The sequence below is a fragment of the Oncorhynchus mykiss genome, chromosome 25 (assembly GCF_057628025.1).
Source record: "Oncorhynchus mykiss isolate SJ-2025 chromosome 25, ASM5762802v1, whole genome shotgun sequence".
Taxonomy (NCBI): Eukaryota; Metazoa; Chordata; class Actinopteri; order Salmoniformes; family Salmonidae; genus Oncorhynchus; species Oncorhynchus mykiss.
In genome coordinates, this window is record NC_143046.1 from 22,553,823 (window position 1) to 22,578,636 (window position 24,814).

General features: G+C 45.2%; 1 protein-coding gene across 1 annotated transcript in view; it reads right to left on the reverse strand.

The window, feature by feature from the left end:
- Positions 1-559: 559 nt before the first annotated feature.
- slit3 (slit homolog 3 (Drosophila)) overlaps positions 560-24,814 on the reverse strand; it is a 443,755-nt gene continuing 419,500 nt past the window's right edge. Inside the window, 5 exon segments of the mRNA XM_036969807.2 lie at positions 560-2,359; positions 2,532-2,737; positions 3,295-3,583; positions 3,788-3,942; positions 24,681-24,811. Of these exon segments, the coding sequence (XP_036825702.2) occupies positions 2,118-2,359; positions 2,532-2,737; positions 3,295-3,583; positions 3,788-3,942; positions 24,681-24,811 (1,023 nt within the window). The 3' untranslated portion in view covers positions 560-2,117.

The window sequence follows — 24,814 nt, forward strand, 5'->3', positions numbered from 1 at the left end:
TCCTCAAGTAGGCTACCCCCAAGCCAGTTATTTTATGTATTCCAGAACCAGCAGTGCTACTTCTGGGATACATCAAAGACATGGACTGGCTGGTGTACTCCAGGGGATGTTTGGGAAGACTCAACACAAACAGATTGAAATGGTGGGAAATAAACAGAAAACAACATATGCCCTTCCTGTGATTTCATTATCTATTAGGTACTAGAGTTCAAACTGTGTGAATAGCCAAAGCTCCCAAATAAGTAATTAAAGGACTCACTGGAGGATTATTGTAGTTGTCACTGATGCATGGGAAAGCTTTCCACCCCGAGGCCCACCATTGATTTCAAATACAGATCATTTCCTCTTGAAGTGGATTATTTTTGTAAATATTTGCAGTTTGATTAAATAGAAATGTAGACACAGGGAAGTTGAAGCCTTTTCTAAAAAAAGGAAATCTTTCCAAGGGACTTGCACAATATTGTACAAACATTAGTCTACTTCGAGCATTTCTACAATGTCCACAGCATGCAGTGTAACCAGTCAGTCCTACAGTACATTAACTCAGACACAGAGACTCGTTTCACGGTAGATTTAATTTCAACATTCAACATAATTATTCATCATTCACAAGTTCATGTTTTACCAGAAATAAATTCTATATCTGGAGAACGCAACTTATATTATGGCCAACATAATACTCATTATTATTATAGAATACAAGGCATCTCACAACAGATCATTTACATTGTAGAGCCTACACGTTCCATACATACGGAAGCATTCAATGTCATGTTTTTGAGGCATGGTGGTATTGGAGTTGCTAGGGTGAGGAACTGGGGGTAAGGGGAGTACTGAACTTGATCACTGACAAACTCTCAAGTGAGGTATATTTGGTAACACTTTATTTGAAATGTACGGTACATTAAAGCAGTGTCCTGATGTTGTACTATAATCAAATCAAAATGAACAAAGTGTTACTGGATATATTCTGACTGACAGGGGGACGACTGTGATGAGACCTCACATCCTGTGATGACCTCAATCCGGTACTAATGGGCTTAATTAATAATGTTAGTAGTAACAGACGGTTATGATTCAAGTCTAACAAAGATTTCCCAGGCCAGGTGTTATAAAGTCCTTTTCCAACTGAGCAGTGACCACATAGACACATCAGCAACACCTTATGGACACCAGGACACACTTCATGAGTTTGTCATAGAAATAGAATACCTTCTATTATTAAAATATACAGGATTCTAGGATCCTATTTCTATGGTGGAACCATCGTATATTGGCAGGGTCTTCCGTCGCCGTATCATAAACAAAGTTCACATTCTGCCTCAGACTCTTTGTGTCTGTCATGCAACCATGTAAGAAACACAGAAACACACAGTACAGAATTTCAGAAGAACTTCACTGGCTGACGGGAAACTGTAGAAGCCATCTTGGCCCGTTGGTACTCTAGAATCTCTGATGTGGCACACCAAACAATTACAAATCAGTAACAATGTAAAAGGTTTTCCTATGGCACAAAGTATAAATCACTGTTTGTAAGCTCTGTGGATAAGAGTTCATGTCCTTTAGCGTGAGCTCAGCTAGCTTGGTCTGTTATAAAGCTGGGAAGCAAAGTGGGACAGTTCCTTGTTTGCCTTCTCCAGAGCTGAAGGTCAGGAAAAATACTACCTTCCTCTTTTTTATGGCTGGGGAGATGCAGCACCATCTTCTCCTTCTCTTCGCAGCCTTTTTCTACAATTGCTTCCTCAGCTTCTCGCTCCACATTTAACGTGTCCAAAGACTCCCCTATCGTATCAACACGTACAATCACATGCAATAATACACTGGGCAAATAAAAACCATGGGCTAGGGTTATACATTTATATAGATTTATACATATAAATTCATGTACTTTCAGGAATGTTAATTATTTTAAAAATTTTTTTTTTTAGGTACAAAATAACTTCATATGACACAATAATATAAAACATTTTAATTTTAAATGATCACGTCTCTTCTTTAAAAAAAATCCATTAATAAAAATAAGTTCTATGTTTTATTTTACAATATATTTTATTTTTGGTCTCTGGCAGCAGGTCCTTTATTTAGTTTGTGGCTGTTTCCATGGTGATAGCTGGATATTACAATGGGCACTTGGCACAGCCACACTCCAGGGTGATTTCAATCTCCTCAGAGAACGAGCTCCCGTCGGTGCACTTGAAGAACACTTTCCGCCTCCGGCTCTTAGATGGGGCGCAGCAGAGGCCCCCGTCACAGGCGCGGGGACACTCCACCCGGGGGATCTTACTGGTGGAGGTGCACGTGTTCATGGGCTGCTGGCGCTTCAGCAGCTCATGCACCGCCTCTCCCTGGCACGTCACATCTAAAAGAGGTCAATGGGAGAGCTTCACAGTAACTTATTTCACTCTGACATGGACGATTTCAGATTGTATAGCCTATTATTATTATTATAGACCTCTGATAGTCAGGTTTCTGTATGCAGTAGAATGTCCTTACAGAAACCGCCTAGGTGTGTGTGTGTCTAATCCTCTCACCGGTGGCACAGGCAGGGCCAGTGTAGCCTGGCGGGCAGTGGCAGAAGGGCTCCCCACTCCCTGTGACCCTACACTCTCCGTGTCTACACGGGTGTCCCCTACAGGCTTGGGGCTCCTCTCTCCTGTCACAGTACTGCCCTGTGTAGCCCTCAGCACACTGACAACTGTAAGATGATGCCTTAGGCACACACAGCCCATGGATACACCTGAAACAAAGAGGTTTACACTTCATGTGAGGAATGGTAATTGATGTGTGTTTAATAATTCATACACATTGAGTACATATTATTAATATTTTATAACATTATTAAACATGAGCAAGTATAAAAGCATGAGTCCATTTGCATGCTTGTGAATGTACTAATGTGTTGAGGATGAGGTTCATTATGGATTTTTAGTTATGATTAAAGGCCTATGTTGAGGTGTCTTGGATATGTAGCTGTTAGACAGGCCATACCTGCTGCTCTGACTGGGGCAGTCTGATATGTAGCTGTTAGACAGGCCATACCTGCTGCTCTGACTGGGGCAGTCTGATATGTAGCTGTTAGACAGGCCATACCTGCTGCTCTGACTGGGGCAGTCTGATATGTAGCTGTTAGACAGGCCATACCTGCTGCTCTGACTGGGGCAGTCTGATATGTAGCTGTTAGACAGGCCATACCTGCTGCTCTGACTGGGGCAGTCTGATATGTAGCTGTTAGACAGGCCATATCTGCTGCTCTGACTGGGGCAGTGTGATATGTAGCTGTTAGACAGGCCATACCTGCTGCTCTGACAGGGGCTGGGGGCAGTCTTCTGATCACAGAGGGATCCGCTGCGGCTGGGTGGGCACTCGCAGGACACACCCGTCTCCCCCCTCTGTCTGCAGGCGCCTTGGGCACACACACTGCAGGAGTGGCAGCCTGGCAGGATGCCTTCCACCCTGCGTGGCGCTGCCCCCAGATCCTGGAGCTCTCCGTTGATCCTGACATTGTGGATGCAGCCGTTGAAGGCCTGGGGGCTCCGGTCGGGACCTGAACGCAGGCCTGATGCCACCACCGCTAAGGGTATACCTGGAGGGGAGGAGGGGAGGGATGGAAGAAAGAGGGGGTATTATCATTCTGACATTCTGGTTTGTTGACCTGACATTTCATCGGTACATCAGTTTCAATGTGTAAAGAAAATATCTGTAGGTATGCACAGTGCAAATTGTTCTGTGTGTTTCTAAGGAGTAATGGGTCCTTTCAGGTATGTGTGCTATATGTGTCTCTGTTTACCTCCTATGTAGAGCTGTGTGCTGTGGTCCAAAGAGGGCTGGCGGGGCAGCTTGCCCAGACTCTTGGGGGATCCCTTGTCCACCACCAGGCTCAGAGAGTGGTTCTGAATCAGGAGCTCCACCGTGTGAAATAGACCATCATTCACAGACTCAACACTGTTGAGAAAGAGAGACACAGAGAGAGAGAGAGACAGAGATAGAGAGAGACAGACAGAGACAGAGAGAGAGAGACACACAGATAGAGACAGAGAGAGAAAGAGAGAGAAAGAGAGACAGAGAGAGAAAGAGAGAGAGAGAGAGACAGAGAAAGAGAGATAGATAGAGACAGAGACAGACACAAAGAAAGAGAGAGACAGATACACAGAGAGACAGAGACAGATACACAGAGAGACAGAGACAGATACACAGAGAGACAGAGACAGATACACAGAGAGACAGAGACAGATACACAGAGAGACAGAGACAGATACACAGAGAGACAGAGACAGATACACAGAAAGAGAGAGACAGAGACAGACACAAAGAAAGAGAGAGACAGAGAGACAGAGACAGACAGAGAGAGATACACAGAGAGACAGAGACAGAGACAGAGACAGAGACAGAGACAGACAGACAATGAGAGAGAGAGACAGAGATAGAGAGAGACAGAGAGAGACAGAGACAGAGACAGAGAGAGAGACAGAGAGAGAGAGAGAGACATTAGATACATTGTAGTAATATAGGAGTTCTTATAAACTCAGCAAAAAAATAAACCCTTTTTCAGGACCCTGTTCAAAGATAATTCGTAAAAGTCCAAATAACTTCTCAGATCTTCATTGTAAAGGGTTTAAACACAGTTTCCTATGCTTGTTCAATGAACCATAAACAACTAATGAACATGCACCTGTGGAATGGTCGTTAAGACACTAACAGCTTACAGACGGTAGGCAATTAAGGTCACAGTGATAAACTTAGGACACTAAAGAGGCCTTTCTACCGACTCTGAAAAACACCAAAAGAAAGATGCCCAGGGTCCCTGCTCATCTGCGTGAACGTGCCATAGGCATGCTGCAAGGAGGCATGAGAACAGCAGATGTGGCCAGGGCAATAAATTGCAATGTCCGTACTGTGAGATGCCTAAGACAGCGCTACAGGGAGACAGGACAGACAGCTGATTGTCCTCGCAGTGGCAGACCACATGTAACAACACCTGTACATCCGAACATCACACCTGCGGGACACGTACAGGATGGCAACAACAACTGCCTGAGTTATCCCAGGAACACACAATCCCTGGACTGAGGCTGGACTGAGGCCTTGTAGGCCTGTTGTAAGGCAGGTCCTCACCAGACATCACCGGCAACAACGTTGCCTATGGGCACAAACCCACCTTCGCTGGACCAGACAGGACTGGAAAAAAGTGCTCTACACTGACGAGTTGCGGTTTTGTCTCACCAGGGATGATGGTCGAATTCGCGTTTACAGTGCCTTGCGAAAGTATTCGGCCCCCTTGAACTTTGTGACCTTTTGCCACATTTCAGGCTTCAAACATAAAGATATAAAACTGTATTTTTTTGTGAAGAATCAACAACAAGTGGGACACAATCATGAAGTGGAACGACATTTATTGGATATTTCAAACTTTTTTAACAAATCAAAAACTGAAAAATTGGGCGTGCAAAATTATTCAGCCCCCTTTGTAGCGCCACCTTTTGCTGCGATTACAGCTGTAAGTCGCTTGGGGTATGTCTCTATCAGTTTTGCACATCGAGAGACTGACATTTTTTCCATTCCTCCTTGCAAAACAGCTCGAGCTCAGTGAGGTTGGATGGAGAGCATTTGTGAACAGCAGTTTTCAGTTCTTTCCACAGATTCTCGATTGGATTCAGGTCTGGACTTTGACTTGGCCATTCTAACACCTGGATATGTTTATTTTTGAACCATTCCATTGTAGATTTTGCTTTATGTTTTGGATCATTGTCTTGTTGGAAGACAAATCTCCGTCCCAGTCTCAGGTCTTTTGCAGACTCCATCAGGTTTTCTTCCAGAATGGTCCTGTATTTGGCTCCATCCATCTTCCCATCAATTTTAACCATCTTCCCTGTCCCTGCTGAAGAAAAGCAGGCCCAAACCATGATGCTGCCACCACCATGTTTGACAGTGGGGATGGTGTGTTCAGCTGTGTTGCTTTTACGCCAAACATAACGTTTTGCATTGTTGCCAAAAAGTTCAATTTTGGTTTCATCTGACCAGAGCACCTTCTTCCACATGTTTGGTGTGTCTCCCAGGTGGCTTGTGGCAAATTTTAAACAACACTTTTTATGGATATCTTTAAGAAATGGCTTTCTTCTTGCCACTCTTCCATAAAGGCCAGATTTGTGCAATATACGACTGATTGTTGTCCTATGGACAGAGTCTCCCACCTCAGCTGTAGATCTCTGCAGTTCATCCAGAATGATCATGGGCCTCTTGGCTGCATCTCTGATCAGTCTTCTCCTTGTATGAGCTGAAAGTTTAGAGGGACGGCCAGGTCTTGGTAGATTTGCAGTGGTTTGATACTCCTTCCATTTCAATATTATCGCTTGCACAGTGCTCCTTGGGATGTTTAAAGCTTGGGAAATCTTTTTGTATCCAAATCCGGCTTTAAACTTCTTCACAACAGTATCTCGGACCTGCCTGGTGTGTTCCTTGTTCTTCATGATGCTCTCTGCGCATTTAACGGACCTCTGAGACTATCACAGTGCAGGTGCATTTATACGGAGACTTGATTACACACAGGTGGATTGTATTTATCATCATTAGTCATTTAGGTCAACATTGGATCATTCAGAGATCCTCACTGAACTTCTGGAGAGAGTTTGCTGCCCTGAAAGTAAAGGGGCTGAATAATTTTGCACGCCCAATTTTTCAGTTTTTGATTTGTTAAAAAAGTTTGAAATATCCAATAAATGTCGTTCCACTTCATGATTGTGTCCCACTTGTTGTTGATTCTTCACAAAAAAATACAGTTTTATATCTTTATGTTTGAAGCCTGAAATGTGGCAAAAGGTCGCAAAGTTCAAGGGGGCCGAATACTTTCGCAAGGCACTGTATCTTCAAAGGAATGAGCGTTACACCGAGGCCTGTACTCTCTGGAGCGGGTTCGATTTGGAGGTGGAGGGTCAGTCATGGTCTGGGGCGGTGTGTCACAGTATCATCGGACTGAGCTTGTTGTCATTGCAGGCTATCTCAACACCGTGCGTTACAGGGAAGACATCCTCCTCCCTCATGTGGTACCCTTCCTGCAGGCTCATCCTGACATGACTCTCCAGCATGACAATGCCACCAGCCATACTGCTCGTTCTGTGCGTGAACTGGCAAATCTGAGTCCATGAGGACAGTACTATTTAAATGTTTTAAATGTTATTGTTCCCCAATAGCTGTCCCTCAACCATTCGCGACCCCAGCTGCAGTACTTAATGCAGCTGGTGGCCACACCAGATACTGATTGTTACTTTTGATTTTGACCCCCCCCCCCTTTGTTCAGGGACACATTATTCCATTTCTGTTCGTCACATGTCTGTGGAACTTGTTCAGTTTATGTCTCAGTTGTTGAATCTTGTTATGTTCATACAAATATTTACACATAAGTTTGCTGAAAACGAATGCAGTTGACAGTGAGAGGACGTTTATTTTTCTGCACTCTGACCCTGTGAACAATAGCAGCACTCTAGAAGTAGCCTCGTTGCGAACCAGACTTCCTTAATACAGGAAGGCGTGACAACAACATGATTTTGGAGGCATGGCAACGCGAGGCCAGTGTGTGTCCTCCGGAGAAAGATTACCTTCCACACTACTCATGTTTGAACCATTTCAGGGCACTCTGTCTCATCACACTGAGCACCCACTCTCCAAACCAGGAAACTTCTACTGGAATAGCAAACAATGATGCTGTTGGCTTCTGGCTGAGTCAGTATATTTTGTCCTGGGGGCACGTGAGTCCTTTTCACAATGATAATTGCTCCAGCTTCCATACTGACTCACTAGTTTACTGGCTGACTGCTGGGTACAGAACAGGCTGTACTGCCTCTGGGCTCTGGGCCTGCCTAGTTACTTACAGACATACAGACATACAGACAGACAGACAGACAGACAGACAGACAGACAGACAGACAGACAGACAGACAGACAGACAGACAGACAGACAGACAGACAGACAGACAGACAGACAGACAGACAGACAGACAGACAGACAGACAGACAGACAGACAGACAGACAGACAGACAGACAGACAGACAGACAGACAGACAGACAGACAGACAGACAGACAGACAGACAGACAGACAGACAGACAGACAGACAGACAGACAGACAGACAGACAGACAGACAGACAGACAGACAGACAGACAGACAGACAGACAGACAGACAGACAGACAGACAGACAGACAGACAGACAGAGAGAGACACAACCTTAAATGATAAAATATACAGACCACAAATTCCAATTGGCTATGCACACCCTAATTGACAAACAAACAAACCATAACAAATGCAATGCATTTTCATGCTTTGTTGACTTCAAAAAAGCATTTGACTCAATTTGGCATGAGGGTCTGCTAAACAAATTGATGGAAAGTGGTGTTGGGATAAAAACATACAACATTATACAAACCATGTACACAATCATGCACACAAAGTGTGCAGTACAAATTGGCAAAAAACACACGTTACAAATGGGCAAAAAACACACATTTCACATGGGGTGAGACAGGGAAGCCCCAACGAATTGGCGAGGGCACTGGAACAGTCCTGGTCTCAGCCTACTAGAATCTAAAGTCAAATGTGTACTGTTTGCTGATGATCTGGTGCTTCTGTCCCCAACCAAGGAGGGCTTACAGCAGCACCTAGATCTTCTGCACAGATTCTGTCAGACCTGGGCCCTGACAGTACATCTCAGTAAGACTAAAATAATGGTGTTACAAAAAAGGTCCAGTTGCCACGACCACAAATACAAATTCCATCTAGACACCGTTGCCCTAGAGCACACAAACAAACTATACATACCTCGGCCTAAACATCAGCGCCACAGGTAACTTCCACAAAGCTGTGAACGACCTGAGAGACAAGGCAAGGGCCTTCTGTGCCATCAAAAGGAACATAAAACTTGACACCAATTAGGATCTGGCTAAAAATAATTTAATCAGTTACAGAACCCACTGCCCTTCATGATTGTGAGGTCTGGGGTCCGCTCACCCACCAAGAATTCACAAAATGGGGCAAATACCAAATTGAGACTACGCCTGCAGAATTATCCCAAAATATCCTCAGTGTACAACGTAAAACACCAAATAATGCATGCAGAGCAGAATTAGGCCGATCCCCACTAATTATCAAAATCCAGAAAAGGGACGTTAAATTCTACAACCACTTAAAATGAAGCAATTCCCAAACCTTCCATAACAAAGCCAGCACCTACAGAGAGATGAACCTGAAGAAGAGTCCCCTAAGTAAGCTGGTCCTGGGGCTCTGCTCACAAACAGACCCCACAGAGCCCCAGGACAGCAACACAATTAGACCCAACCAAATTATGAGAAAATTAAAAGATAATCGTTTTACTGTGGATATAGATACTTTTTGTACCTGTTTCCTCCAGCATCTTCACAAGGTCCTTTGCTGTTGTTCTGGGATTGATACACACTTTTCGCGCCAAAGTACGTTCATCTCTAGGAGACAGAACGCGTCTCCTTCCTGAGCGGTATGACGGCTGCGTAGTCTCATAGTGTTTATACTTCCGTACTCTTGTTTGTGCAGATGAACATGGTACCTTCAGGCGTTTGGAAATTGCTCCAAAGGATCTGAGGTCTTGGCTGATTTCTTTTAATTTTCCCATGATGTCAAGCAAAGAGGCACTGAGTTTGAAGGTAGGCCTTGAAATACATCCACAGGTACACCTCCAATTTACTCAAATTATGTCAATTATCCTATCAGAAGCTTCAAAAGCCATGACATAATTTTCTGGAATTTTCCAAGATGTTGAAAGGCACAGTCAACTTAGTGTATGTCAACTTCTGACCCACTGGAATTGTGATAAGTGAAATAATCTGTCTGTAAACAATTGTTGGAAATATGACTTGGAAAAACGTGCCAAAACTATAGTTTGTTAACAAGACATTTACAATGACTCCAACCTAAGTGCATGTAAACTTGATCTATTTCACTTGCTTTGGCAATGTAAACATGAGAGAGAGAGAGAGAATAAAGAAATAAATAATATTTTTGGTCTGGGTGGTGAAATTGAGTGCAGCTCAAAACTAGCTCTTTCTATCCTTACCGCTATTGGGTTGTGGTCTTATCCAAAAACAGCATGCCAATCAGGCAAGTTTAGCAAGGCTCTCCCCAACTGCAGCTCTCCTATTGGCTGATTGTTAAAAACGTTTGATTGACAATTCCTACAGTGGTTCAATGACTGTATTATTACATTAACAGCCAGTAAAAAAATAATCTTAAAATCATATTAATTAAAACATTTGACAAAAAATGATATATTTTTTCTTCTCAAAAGGAGTGCACTTATTAGCCTTTACTCATCCTGTATTAGAGCGGTCCGACACAGCTGAACCACACCCCCCATCCCGTCACATCTGCGAAGTAATCACTGCATCATGTGTGGTTTGCATTATGGGCGTGTAATTTCATTCCAATCTGAAAACAGGCCTTTTGCAGCCAACCAGTTTTTTTTTTTACCATGGCAAGTCAGTTAAGAACAAATTCTTATTTACAATGACGGCCTACTCCGGCCAAACCATAACCCGGACTACGCTGGGCCAATTGTGCGCCACCCTATGGGACTCCCCAATCACGACCGGTTGTGATACAGCCTGGAATCAAACCACGGTCTGTAGTTACACCTCTAGCTGTGCCACTTGGGAGCCCGCTTCTGCTTCCATTTAATACATAAATACCACCATGGAAGTCTGGCTTTATTACACTTCAATGCCATTGTCACCCAGTGTCTCTGATTTTGACAGCCGTCATTCGTTACAGGCAATCTGAAAGCCCACATGCACATCCTGGCTAAGGGGGAGTAGCAGGGAAAAGGGTTTGGGGAAGAAAATCGAGAGTTCCCATCTTGCTATGATACCATATGACCACAGAGGGGCAGCAGAGGTCCAGTCTAAAAAGGTGAACCGTGTAGCTCAGCCCTCCAACCTTTGCCAATTTTGGGCTTTGTCTGTGTTTTGACAATCTGAAGTTTTCCAGAGGCAATATTTTTCGATGGGGATGTGGTGTCTTTGATGTGTGCCCAGCCTGCGTATTAGCTTATACCAGCCCATTATGGAATTCAATAAAAGCGAACAGAAAGCTGTGGCAGATTTCAGCAGCACCCTGCAGGTCGACTGAGGGAACATAAAATACTCCATCTTCCTCTCTTTATCAAACCACATTTTAAATAACACAAACTTACTGGTTGCCTTTATCAGAGAAAGATATCTTGAACCAGCAACCCTGTAGACTGGGTTGCCTGATAGCTCCTCTTAGGGCTAGCTAGGTCTAACAGTACTACCTAAACCATCATAATGGCTGGGGCTAGCTAGGTCTAACAACAACTATCTAAACCATCATATTGGCTGGGGCTAGCTAGGTCTAACAGTACTATCTAAACCATCATAATGGCTGAGGCTAGCTAGGTCTAACAACAACTATCTAAAGCATCATAATGCCTGGGGCTAGCTAGGTCTAACAGTACTATCTAAACCATCATAATGGCTGGGGCTAGCTAGGTCTAACAACAACTATCTAAACCATCATATTGGCTGGGGCTAGCTAGGTCTAACAGTACTATCTAAACCATCATAATGGCTGGGGCTAGCTAGGTCTAACAACAACTATCTAAAGCATCTAAATGGCTGGGGCTAGCTAGGTCTAACAGTACTATCTAAACCATCTTAATGGCTGGGGCTAGCTAGGTCTAACAGTACTATCTAAACCATCATAATGGCTGGGGCTAGCTAGGTCTAACAACAACTATCTAAACCATCATATTGGCTGGGGCTAGCTAGGTCTAACAGTACTATCTAAACCATCATAATGGCTGGGGCTAGCTAGGTCTAACAACAACTATCTAAAGCATCTAAATGGCTGGGGCTAGCTAGGTCTAACAGTACTATCTAAACCATCTTAATGGCTGGGGCTAGCTAGGTCTAACAGTACTATCTAAACCATCATAATGGCTGGGGCTAGCTAGGTCTAACAACAACTATCTAAACCATCATAATGGCTGGGGCTAGCTAGGTCTAACAGTACTATCTAAACCATCATAATGGCTGGGGCTAGCTAGGTCTAACAACAACTATCTAAACCATCTTAATGGCTGGGGCTAGCTAGGTCTAACAACAACTATCTAAAGCATCTACTGTCTGGGGCTAGCTAGGTCTAACAGTACTATCTAAACCATCATATTGGCTGGGGCTAGCTAGGTCTAACAGTACTATCTAAACCATCATAATGGCTGGGGCTAGCTAGGTCTAACAACAACTATCTAAAGCATCTAAATGGCTGGGGCTAGCTAGGTCTAACAGTACTATCTAAACCATCTTAATGGCTGGGGCTAGCTAGGTCTAACAACAACTATCTAAACCATCATAATGGCTGGGGCTAGCTAGGTCTAACAGTACTACCTAAACCATCTCTATGGCTGGGTTCAGCTAGGTCTAACAGTACTATCTAAACCATCTACTGGCTGGGGCTAGCTAGGTCTAACAGTACTACCTAAACCATCTTAATGGCTGGGGCTAGCTAGGTCTAACAGTACTATCTAAACCATCATAATGGCTGGGGCTAGCTAGGTCTACCAGTACTATCTAAACCATCTTAATGGCTGGGGCTAGCTAGTTCTAACAACAACTATCTAAAGCATCTAAATGGCTGGGGCTAGCTAGGTCTAACAACAACTATCTAAAGCATCTTATTGGCTGGGACTAGCTAGGTCTAACAATACTATCTAAACCATCATAATGGCTGGGGCTAGCTAGGTCTAACAGCAACTATCTAAAGCATCTTAATGGCTGGGGCTAGCTAGGTCTAACAGTACTATCTAAACCATCTTAATGGCTGAGGCTAGCTAGGTCTAACAACAACTATCTAAACCATCATAATGGCTGGGGCTAGCTAGGTCTAACAGCAACTATCTAAAGCATATTAATGGCTGGGGCTAGCTAGGTCTAACAGTACTATCTAAACCATCTAAATGGCTGGGGCTAGCTAGGTCTAACAACAATTATCTAAAGCATCTAAATGGCTGGGGCTAGCTAGGTCTAACAGTACTATCTAAACCATCTACTGGCTGGGGCTAGCTAGGTCTAACAGTACTACCTAAACCATCTTAATGGCTGGGGCTAGCTAGGTCTACCAGTACTATCTAAACCATCATAATGGCTGGGGCTAGCTAGGTCTAACAGTACTATCTAAACCATCATAATGGCTGGGGCTAGCTAGGTCTAACAACAACTATCTAAAGCATCTACTGTCTGGGGCTAGCTAGGTCTAACAGTACTATCTAAACCATCATATTGGCTGGAGCTAGCTAGGTCTAACAGTACTATCTAAACCATCATAATGGCTGGGGCTAGCTAGGTCTAACAACAACTATCTAAAGCATCTAAATGGCTGGGGCTAGCTAGGTCTAACAACAACTATCTAAACCATCATAATGGCTGGGGCTAGCTAGGTCTAACAGCAACTATCTAAAGCATCTTAATGGCTGGGGCTAGCTAGGTCTAACAGTACTATCTAAACCATCTAAATGGCTGGGGCTAGCTAGGTCTAACAACAATTATCTAAAGCATCTAAATGGCTGGGGCTAGCTAGGTCTAACAGTACTATCTAAACCATCTACTGGCTGGGGCTAGCTAGGTCTAACAGTACTACCTAAACCATCTTAATGGCTGGGGCTAGCTAGGTCTACCAGTACTATCTAAACCATCATATTGGCTGGGGCTAGCTAGGTCTAACAGTACTATCTAAACCATCATAATGGCTGGGGCTAGCTAGGTCTAACAGTACTTTCTAAACCATCATAATGGCTGGGGCTAGCTAGGTCTAACAACAACTATCTAAACCATCTTAATGGCTGGGGCTAGCTAGGTCTAACAACAACTATCTAAAGCATCTACTGTCTGGGGCTAGCTAGGTCTAACAGTAGTATCTAAACCATCATATTGGCTGGAGCTAGCTAGGTCTAACAGTACTATCTAAACCATCATAATGGCTGGGGCTAGCTAGGTCTAACAACAACTATCTAAAGCATCTAAATGGCTGGGGCTAGCTAGGTCTAGCAGTACTATCTAAACCATCTTAATGGCTGGGGCTAGCTAGGTCTAACAACAACTATCTAAACCATCATAATGGCTGGGGCTAGCTAGGTCTAACAGTACTACCTAAACCATCTTAATGGCTGGGTTCAGCTAGGTCTAACAGTACTATCTAAACCATCTACTGGCTGGGGCTAGCTAGGTCTAACAGTAGTACCTAAACCATCTTAATGGCTGGGGCTAGCTAGGTCTAACAGTACTATCTAAACCATCATAATGGCTGGGGCTAGCTAGGTCTACCAGTACTATCTAAACCATCTTAATGGCTGGGGCTAGCTAGTTCTAACAACAACTATCTAAAGCATCTAAATGGCTGGGGCTAGCTAGGTCTAACAACAACTATCTAAAGCATCTTATTGGCTGGGGCTAGCTAGGTCTAACAATACTATCTAAACCATCATAATGGCTGGGGCTAGCTAGGTCTAACAGCAACTATCTAAAGCATCTTAATGGCTGGGGCTAGCTAGGTCTAACAGTACTATCTAAACCATCTTAATGGCTGAGGCTAGCTAGGTCTAACAACAACTATCTAAACCATCATAATGGCTGGGGCTAGCTAGGTCTAACAGCAACTATCTAAAGCATCTTAATGGCTGGGGCTAGCTAGGTCTAACAGTACTATCTAAACCATCTAAATGGCTGGGGCTAGCTAGGTCTAACAACAATTATCTAAAGCATCTAAATGGCTGGGGCTAGCTAGGTCTAACAGTACTATCTAAACCATCTACTGGCTGGGGCTAGCTAGGTCTAACAGTACTACCTAAACCATCTTAATGGCTGGGGCTAGCTAGGTCTAACAGTACTATCTAAACCATCATAATGGCTGGGGCTAGCTAGGTCTAACAGTACTATCTAAACCATCATAATGGCTGGGGTTAGCTAGGAATAACAACAACTATCTAAACCATCATAATGGCTGGGGCTAGCTAGGTCTAACAACAACTATCTAAACCATCATAATGGCTGTGGCTAGCTAGGTCTAACAACAACTATCTAAACCATCATAATGGCTGGGGCTAGCTAGGTCTAACAGTAGTATCTAAACCATCATAATGGCTGGGGCTAGCTAGGTCTAACAACAACTATCTAAACCATCATAATGGCTGGGGCTAGCTAGGTCTAACAACAACTATCTAAACCATCTTAATGGCTGGGGCTAGCTAGGTCTAACAGTACTATCTAAACCATCATAATGGCTGGGGCTAGCTAGGTCTAACAACAACTATCTAAACCATCATAATGGCTGGGGCTAGCTAGGTCTAACAACAACTATCTAAAGCATCTTAATGGCTGGGGCTAGCTAGGTCTAACAACAACTATCTAAACCATCATAATGGCTGGGGCTAGCTAGGTCTAACAGTACTATCTAAACCATCATAATGGCTGGGGCTAGCTTGGTCTAACAACAACTATCTAAAGCATCTTAATGGCTGTTCTATCTGGATCTGTTCTGTCTGGGTCTGTTCTATCTGGATTTGTTCTGTCTGGGTCTATCTGGATCTGTTCTGTCTGGATCTGTTCTGTCTGGATCTGTTCTGTCTAGATCTGTTCTATCTGGATCTGTGCTGTCTGGGTCTATCTGGACCTGTTCTGTCTGGGTCTGTCTAGATCTGTTCTGTCTGGATCTGTTCTGTCTGGGTCTATCTGGATATGTTCTGTCTGGATATGTTCTGTCCGGATCTGTTCTATCTGGATCTGTTCTGTCTGGGTCTATCTTGATCTGCTCTGTCTGGATCTGTTCTGTCTGGGTCTGTTCTGTCTGGGCCCATCTGGAGCTGTTATGTCTGGGTCTGTTCTGTCTGGGTCTGTTCTGTCTGGATCTGTTCTGTCTGTGTCTGTCTAGATATGTTCTGTCTAGATATGTTCTGTCTGGATATGTTTTGTCTGGGTCTGTCTAGATCTGTTCTGTCTGGATCTGTTCTGTCTGGGTCTATCTGGATCTGTTCTGTCTGGGGCTATCTGTCTGGGTCTATCTGGATCTGTTCTGTCTGGGTCTGTCTAGATCTGTTCTGTCTGGATCTGTTCTGTCTAGGTCTATCTGGATCTGTTCTGTCTGAATCTGTTCTGTCTGGATCTGTTCTGTCTGGGTCTGTTCTGTCTGGGTCTGTTCTGTCTGGGTCTCCTCTGTCTGGGCCCATCTGGATCTTACATTGCCAAAGTAAGTGAAATAGATAATAAACAAAAGTGAAATAAACAATAACAAATGAACAGTTAACATTACACTCACATGTCATATTATGTCTGTATACAGCATTGTAATGATGTGCAAATAGTTAAAGTATAAAAGGGCAAAGAAATAAACATAAATATAGGTTATATTTACAATGGTGTTTGTTCATGGTGTTCTTCACTGGTTGCCCTTTTGTTGTGGCAACAGGTCACAAATATTGCTGCTGTGATGGCACACTGTGGAATTTCACCCAGTTCATATGGGAGTTTATCAAAATTGGATTTATTTTCATATTCTTTGTGGGTCTGTGTAATCTGAGGGAAATATGTCTCTCTAATATGGTCATACATTTGGCAGGAGGTTAGGAACTGCAGCTCAGTTTCCACCTCATTTTGTGGGCAGTGAGCACATAGCCTGTCTTCTCTTGAGAGCCAGGTCTGCCTTCAGCGGCCTTTCTCAATAGCAAGGCTATGATCACTGAGTTTGTGCATAGTCAAAGATTTCCTTAATTTTAGGTCAATCACAGTGGTCAGGTATTCTGCCACAGTGATCAGGTATTCTGCCACTGTGGTCAGGTATTCTGCCACAGTGATCAGGTATTCTGCCACTGTGGTCAGGTATTCTCCCACTGTGGTCAGGTATTCTGCCACTGTGGTCAGGTATTCTGCCACTGTGGTCAGGTATTCTGCCACTGTGGTCAGGTATTCTGCCACTGTGGTCAGGTATTCTGCCGCTGTGTACTCTCTGTGTAGGTCCAAATAGCATTCCAGTTTGCTCTGTTGTTTTGTAATTTCTTTCCATTGTGTCAAGTAATTATCTTTTAATTTTCTCATAATTTGGTTGGGTCTAATTGTGTTGCTGTCCTGGGGCTCTGTGGGGTGTGTTTGTGTTTGTGAACAGAGCCCCAGGACCAGCTTACTTAGGGGACTCTTCTTCAGGTTCATCTCTCTGTAGGTGCTGGCTTTGTTATGGAAGGTTTGGGAATTGCTTCATTTTAGGTGGTTGTAGAATTTAACGTCTCTTTTCTGGATTTTGATAATTAGTGGGGATCGGCCTAATTCTGTTCTGCATGCATTATTTTGTGTTTTACCTTGTACACTGAGGATATTTTGGGATAATTCTGCATGCAGAGTCTCAATTTGTTGTTTGTCCCATTTTGTGAATTCTTGGTTGGTGAGCGGACCCCAGACCTCACAACCATAAAGGACAACGGGTTCTATAACTGATTCAATTATTTTTAGCCAGATCCTAATTGGTATGTCAAATGTTATGTTCCTTTTGTGGCATAGAAGGCCCTTCTTGCCTTGTCTCTCAGATCGTTCACAGCTTTGTGGAAGTTACCTGTGGTGCTGATGTTAAAATGCCGAGATATGTATAGATGTTTGTGTGCTCTAGGGCAACGGTATCTAGATGGAATTTGTATTTGTGGTCCTGGCAACTGGACCTTTTTTGTAACACCATTATTTTAGTCTTACTGAGATTTACTGTCGGACCAGTTCTGACAGAATCTGTGCAGAAGATCTAGGTGCTGCTGTAGGCCCTCCTTGGTTGGGGACAGAGGCACCAGATCATCAGCAAACAGTAGATTGACTTCAGATTCTAGTAGGGTTAGGCCGGGAGCTGCAGCCCACAGCCCGTGGAAATAAATGTGTGTTTTTTGCCAACTTTAACTGCACACTTGTGGTTTGTGTACATGGATTTTATAATGTTGTATGTTTTAAATTTAGCCAATTGGAAATTGTGGTCTGTATATTTGATCATTTCACTGAGGATTGTATTTTGTCCTGTAGTTCATTCAATGTGAATGAAGAATCCAGTGGGTTCTGGTAGTCTTTAATAGTTGATTCTAAGATTTGTATTTGATCATGTATATGTTTTTGCTGTTTGTTCTTTGTTATAGAGACAAAAAGATTGGAGAAGTGGTTTATCCATACATCTCTGTTTTGGATAGATAACTCTTTGTGTTGTTGTTTGTTTAGAGTTTTTCAAATTCTATGGATTCTTAAATTACAGTGAGCTGATTTCTGATGTGCTGTTCTGTCTTTTTCTGTAGTGTATTTCTACCAGTCTCTCTCTCTCTCTCTCTCTCTACCTCTCTACCAGTCTCTATCTCTCTCTCTCTACCAGTCTCTCTCTCTCTCTCTACCAGTCTCTCTCTCTCTCTCTCTCTCTCTCTCTCTCTCTCTCTACCAGTCTCTCTCTCTCTCTCCCAGTCTCTCTCTCTCTCTCTCTCTACCCCTCTCTCTCTCTCTCTCTCTCTCTCTATCAGTCTCTCTCTCTCTCTCTCTCTACCAGTCTCTCTATCTCTATCAGTCTCTCTCTCTCTACCAGTCTCTCTCTCTTTCTTTACCAGTCTCTCTCTCTCTCTACCAGTCTCTCTCTCTCTCTCTCTCTCTCTCTCTCTCTCAGTCTCTCTCTCCCTCTCTACCAGTCTCTCTCTCTCTCTCTCTCTACCAGTCTCTCTCTCTCTCTACCAGTATCTCTCTCTCTCTTTACCAGTCTCTCTCTCTCTCTCTACCAGTCTCTCTCTCTCTCTCTCCCAGTCTCTCTCTCTCTCTCCCAGTCTCTCTCTCCCTCTCTACCAGTCTCTCTCTCCCTCTCTACCAGTCTCTCTCTCTCTCTCTCTCTCTCTCTCTCTACCAGTCTCTCTCTCTCTCTCTCTCTACTAGTCTCTCTCTCTCTCTCTACCAGTCTCTCTCTCTCTCTCTCTCTCTCTACCAGTCTCTCTCTCTCTCTCTCTCTCTCTCTACTAGTCTCTCTCTCTCTCTCTCTCTACCATTCTCTCTCTCTCTCTCTACCAGTCTCTCTCTCTCTCTCTCCCTACCAGTCTCTCTCTCTCTCTACCAGTCTCTCTCTCTCTCTCTCTCCCTACCAGTCTCTCTCTCTCTCTACCAGTCTCTCTCTCTCTCTACCAGTCTCCCTCTCTCTCTACCAGTCTCTCTCTCTCTCCCAGTCTCTCTCTCCCTCTCTACCAGTCTCTCTCTCTCTCTCTCTCTCTCTCTCTCTACCAGTCTCTCTACTAGTCTCTCTCTCTCTCTCTACCAGTCTCTCTCTCTCTACCAGTCTCTCTCTCTCTATCTCTCTCTACCAGTCTCTCTCTCTCTCTCTCTCTACCAGTCTCTCTCTCTCTCTCTCTCTCTCTCTACCAGTCTCTCTCTCTCTCTCTCTCTCTCTCTCTCTCAGTTTCTCTCTCTCCCAGTTTCTCTCTCTCCCAGTTTCTCTCTCTCTACCAGTAGCCCACTTTGTTCACAAGCTGCCTGTCCTCTTCTCTCTCCACCTTTCCTCTGTGACTCAGCTCCACTCAGCTCTAACATGGCATTCGGCTCACAAAGAGACATCTTGTGCAGACGCTGAGTGGAGCAGAGAAGACAAAGAGAAGAGAGAGAGACACTTTGACCCCCTCTATAGGCTCTTCTCCATTGCTCTAAATCACAGTGACATGGCAGGCAATGACTGGTTTCTGAAGGGTACCTACCAATACAAATAGTGTAGGCGTGGCAATGGATGGCTGAACCTAGAAAGAGTGGGAGGGAATTGGGTAAAGATTGAAACGCTCTCGTCAATCTTCTGTGATGTTTCTATGCTCCCATCAAATCCTCTCTAACCTTCTCTCCTCCTGTAACACTCTCGGTCAATCTTCTGTGATGTTTCTATGCTCCCATTAAATCCTCTCTAACCTTCTCTCCTCCTGTAACACTCTCGGTCAATCTTCTGTGATGTTTCTATGCTCCCCATCAAACCCTCTCTAACCTTCTCTCCTCCTGTAACACTCTCGGTCAATCTTCTGTGATGTTTCTATGCTCCCATCAAATCCTCTCTAACCTTCTCTCCTCCTGTAACACTCTCTGTCAATCATCTGTGATGTTTCTATGCCCCTTACCCTTTTCCTCTCCCTCCATCTCTTGAATAATGTCAGACGAGTTCCCTTAAACTAATAGAGGGATTACTGTGGCATTTGGTAAAGGGCAGGACATGAACACAGTGAGGACCCAGGCATTCATCTGATAGTAATGAGGCCTCTACCATGCTACCTCCTCCTCTCCCTCCCTATTCTCTCCAGATTAGGTCTGGACAGATGAGTGGTTCACCCCCCACCTTTCCATCACTTGACCAGCACACCCTCATCCACTCTCATTTCTCCTTCCTGTTTTTTTCACCGCTCTCTCCTCTCCCCTCTCACCAGCAGCCCTTCATTCCCACGTGAACTCCTCTCCTCCCTCATCTCTTCTCATCTTCTCCTAGCTGTGCTCTCTCCTGTCTTCCCTCTCCTGTTTCCTCTCTCCTGTCTACCTTCTCCAGTCTCCTCCCTCCTCTTTTCTGTCTCCTCCCATCTTCTGTCTACATTTTCCTGTCTCCTCTCTATCTCCTGTCTCCTGTCTATCTCCTGTCTCTTGTCTACATTCTCCTGTCTATCTCCTGTCTATTGTCTACATTCTCCTGTCTATCTCCTGTCTCCTCTCTATCTCATGTCTCCTCTATATCTCCTGTCTCTTGTCTGTCTCCTGTCTCCTCTCTATCTCATGTCTCCTCTATATCTCCTGTCTCCTCTATATCTCCTGTCTATCTCCTGTCTCCTCTATATCTCCTGTCTCCTCTATATCTCCTGTCTATCTCCTGTCTCCTCTCTATCTCATGTCTCCTCTATATCTCCTGTCTCTTGTCTATCTCCTGTCTATCTCCTGTCTCCTGTCTCTTGTCTATCTCCTGTCTCCTGTCTATCTCCTGTCTCCTGTCTATCTCCTGTCTCTTGTCTACATTCTCCTGTCTATCTCCTGTCTCCTCTCTATCTCATGTCTCCTCTATATCTCCTGTCTCTTGTCTGTCTCCTGTCTATCTCATGTCTCCTCTATATCTCCTGCCTCCTCTATATCTCCTGTCTATCTCCTGTCTCCTCTATATCTCCTGTCTCCTCTATATCTTCTGTCTATCTCCTGTCTCCTCTCTATCTCATGTCTCCTCTATATCTCCTGTCTCTTGTCTATCTCCTGTCTATCTCCTGTCTATCTCCTCTCTATCTCCTGTCTCTTGTCTATCTCCTGTCTATCTCCTGTATCTTGTCTATCTCCTGTCTCTTGTCTACATTCTCCTCTCTATCTCATGTCTCCTCTATATCTCCTGTCTCCTCTATATCTCCTGTCTATCTCCTGTCTCCTCTATATCTCCTGTCTCCTCTATCTCTCCTGTCTATCTCATGTCGCCTCTATATCTCCTGTTTATCTCCTGTCTCCTCTCTATCTCATGTCTCCTCTATATCTCCTGTCTCTTGTCTATCTCCTGTCTATCTCCTGTCTCCTGTCTATCTCCTGTCCATCTCCTCTCTATCTCCTGTCTATCTCCTGTCTCTTGTCTACATTCTCCTGTCTATCTCCTGTCTCTTGTCTACATTCTCCTGTCTATCTCCTGTCTCTTCTCTATCTCATGTCTCCTCTATATCTCCTGTCTCTTGTCTATCTCCTGTCTCCTCTCTATCTCATGTCTCCTCTATATCTCCTGTCTATCTCCTGTCTCCTCTCCATCTTATGTCTCCTCTATATCTCCTGTCTCCTCTATATCTCCTGTCTATCTCATGTCTCCTCTATATCTCCTGTCTATCTCCTGTCTATCTCCTGTCTCTTGTCTACATTCTCCTGTCTATCTCCTCTCTATCTCCTGTCTCCTCTATATCTCCTGTCTCCTGTCTATCTCCTGTCTCCTCTATATCGCCTGTCTCCTCTATATCGCCTGTCTCCTCTCTACATTTTCCTATCTCCTGTCTATCTCCTGTCTATCTCCTTTCTCCTCTCTCCTCTCTATTCCCTGCCTCCTGTCTCCTCTCTATCTCCTCTCTATCTCATATCTCCTCTATCTCCTGCCTCCTCTCTATCTCATGTCTCCTCTCTATCTCCTGTCTATCTCCTGTCTCCTCTCTATCTCCTGTCTATCTCCTGTCTATCTCCTGTCTATCTCCTGTCTCCTCCCTATCTCCTGTCTCCTCCCTATCTCCTGTCTCCTCTCTATCTCCTGTCTCCTCTCTATCTCCTGTCTCCTCTCTATCTCCTGTCTCCTCTCTATCTCCTGTCTCCTCTCTCCAGCTCCAGATGTTAAAGGTTAATTCCGCCACTTTCAACCTCCTATTCATTATCTCCAGCACCATACCAGTGTCTACATATACTCAGATACCAAAATATTAAGGACACCTTCCTAATATTGAATTGCACCCTTCACTTTTGCTCTCAGCCTCGATTCATCGGGGCATGGACTCTAAAGTGTCGAAAGCAGAGAGAGAAAGCGAGAGAGAGCGAGAGGGACAGAGAGAGAGAGAGAGAGAGGGAGGGACAGAGAGAGAGAGATAGGGAGGGACAGAGAGAGACAGAGAGAGATGGAGAGATAGAGAGAGAGACACAGACACAGAGGGAGAGGGAGGGAGAGACATAGAGAGAGACACAGACAGAGAGAGAGAGAGAGAGAGAGTCACACACAGACACAGAGGGAGTGGGAGAGAGAGGGAGAGAGAGACCTGTTGCCACGAGAAAAGGGCAACCAGTGAAGAACAAACACCATTGTAAATACAACCCATATTTATGATAATTTATTTTCCCTTGTATACCTTAACCATTTGTACATTGTTAAAACACTGTATATATATAATATGACATTTGTAATGTCTTTATTGTTTTGAAACTTCTGTATGTGTAATGTTTACTGTTAATTTTTATTGTTTATTTCACTTTATATATTCACTTTATATATTATCTGCCTCACTTGCTTTGGCAATGTTAACATGTTTCCCATGCCAATAAAGCCCTTGAATTGAATTGAATTGAATTGAAAGACACAGACACACAGAGAGAGAGAGAGTCACACACAGACACAGAGGGAGAGGGAGAGAGGAAGCCAGAGTTCCCACCACACAGCTGGCTCCCCTCCCATGGATATGAGAAGGAGGGAGTCAGGGCAGATGGTGCCCAACTGTCTCTACGGCTACCAACCAGACTACGACTCTGCTTCATGTCACACAGACAGATTGATCACACTGGAGACTGGCGCATTATTCTACAACATATACACTGAGTATACCAAACATTAAGAACACCCTCCTAATATTCAGTGCACCCCCCCCCCCCCTTCTGCCCTCAGAACAGTCTCAATTCATCAGGACATGGACTCTACAAGGTATAAAAAGCATTCCACAGGAATTCTGGCCCATGTTGCCTACAATGCTTCCCACAATGCTTCCTTTGGCTGGTGGACCATTCTTGATACACACGGGAAACTGTTGAGCATTAAAAACCCAGCAGCATTGCAGTTCTTGACACAACCCAGTGCACCTGGCACCTACTACCATAACCCATTGAAAGGCACTTAAATCTTTTGTCTTGCTCATTCACCCTTTGAGTGGCATACTCTGGCACCAATCCTGCACCGCTCCCGCCCTGCTCCTACCCCGCTCCCGCCCTGCTCCCACCCTGCTCCCACCCCGCTCCCTCCCTGCTCCTCCCCCTACTCCCGGCCCCTCCTGCCCCAGTCCCGCCCTGCTCCCGGCCTCTCCTGCCCTGCTCCCGGCCTCTCCTGCCCCACTCCCACCCTGCTCCCACCCCACTCCCGGCTCCTCCTGCACCACCCCTGCCCTGCTCCCACCCCGCTCCCACCCCGCTTCCGCCCTGCTCCCACCCCGCTCCCGGCCCCTCTGGCACCACTCCCGCCCTGCTCCCACCCCGCTCCCGGCCTCTCTGGCACCACTCCCGCCCTGCTCCCACCCCGCTCCCGGCCCCTCTGGCACCACTCCCGCCCTGCTCCCACCCGCTCCCGGCCCCTCTGGCACCACTCCCGCCCTGCTCCCACCCCGCTCCCGGCCCCTCTGGCACCACTCCCGCCCTGCTCCCGGCCCCTCTGGCACCACTCCCACCCCGCTCCCGGCCCCTCTGGCACCACTCCTGCCCTGCTTCCACCCTGCTCCCGGCCCCTCCCGCCCTACTCCTGGCCCCTCCCACCCCGCTCCCGACCCCTCCTGCCCCACTCCCACCCTGCTCCCACCCCGCTCCCGGCCCCTCCCGCCCTACTCCTGGCCCCTCCCACCCCGCTCCCGGCCCCTCTGGCACCACTCCAGCCCTGCTCCCGGCCCCTCCTGGAAGCCATGACGCATCAGACAGACTTGGGCTGGGGTTGGAGCTGAGGGAGGATCAGGTGAATATGATTTCAAATCACCTTCTCTCCCCTGCTCTGTTATGGCTGACTGGTTCAAATTACAGCCACTCTCCTTCCCCATCCTCACAAGTCCCAAGGAGTGCTATGGCTGATATAACCCCTAGTGCAACACTAACTAGATTCCCAGAGTTCCCCTGATGACCCCTCCACTGTTTTCTCACCTCCATTACCCCATTATAATGTTGTTTAATCTGTGTGTGTGTGCTGACCTGTAGACAGTGGTCAGCGGGTAGTTAGCGATGTCGTAGATGATGCGTATGTGTCCCTGGTACAGCTCCAGGGCTAGAGGATCATGGTCCTCCTTGTAGAGCAGGATACCGTTGTCCTTATCTGTAGCCACCTA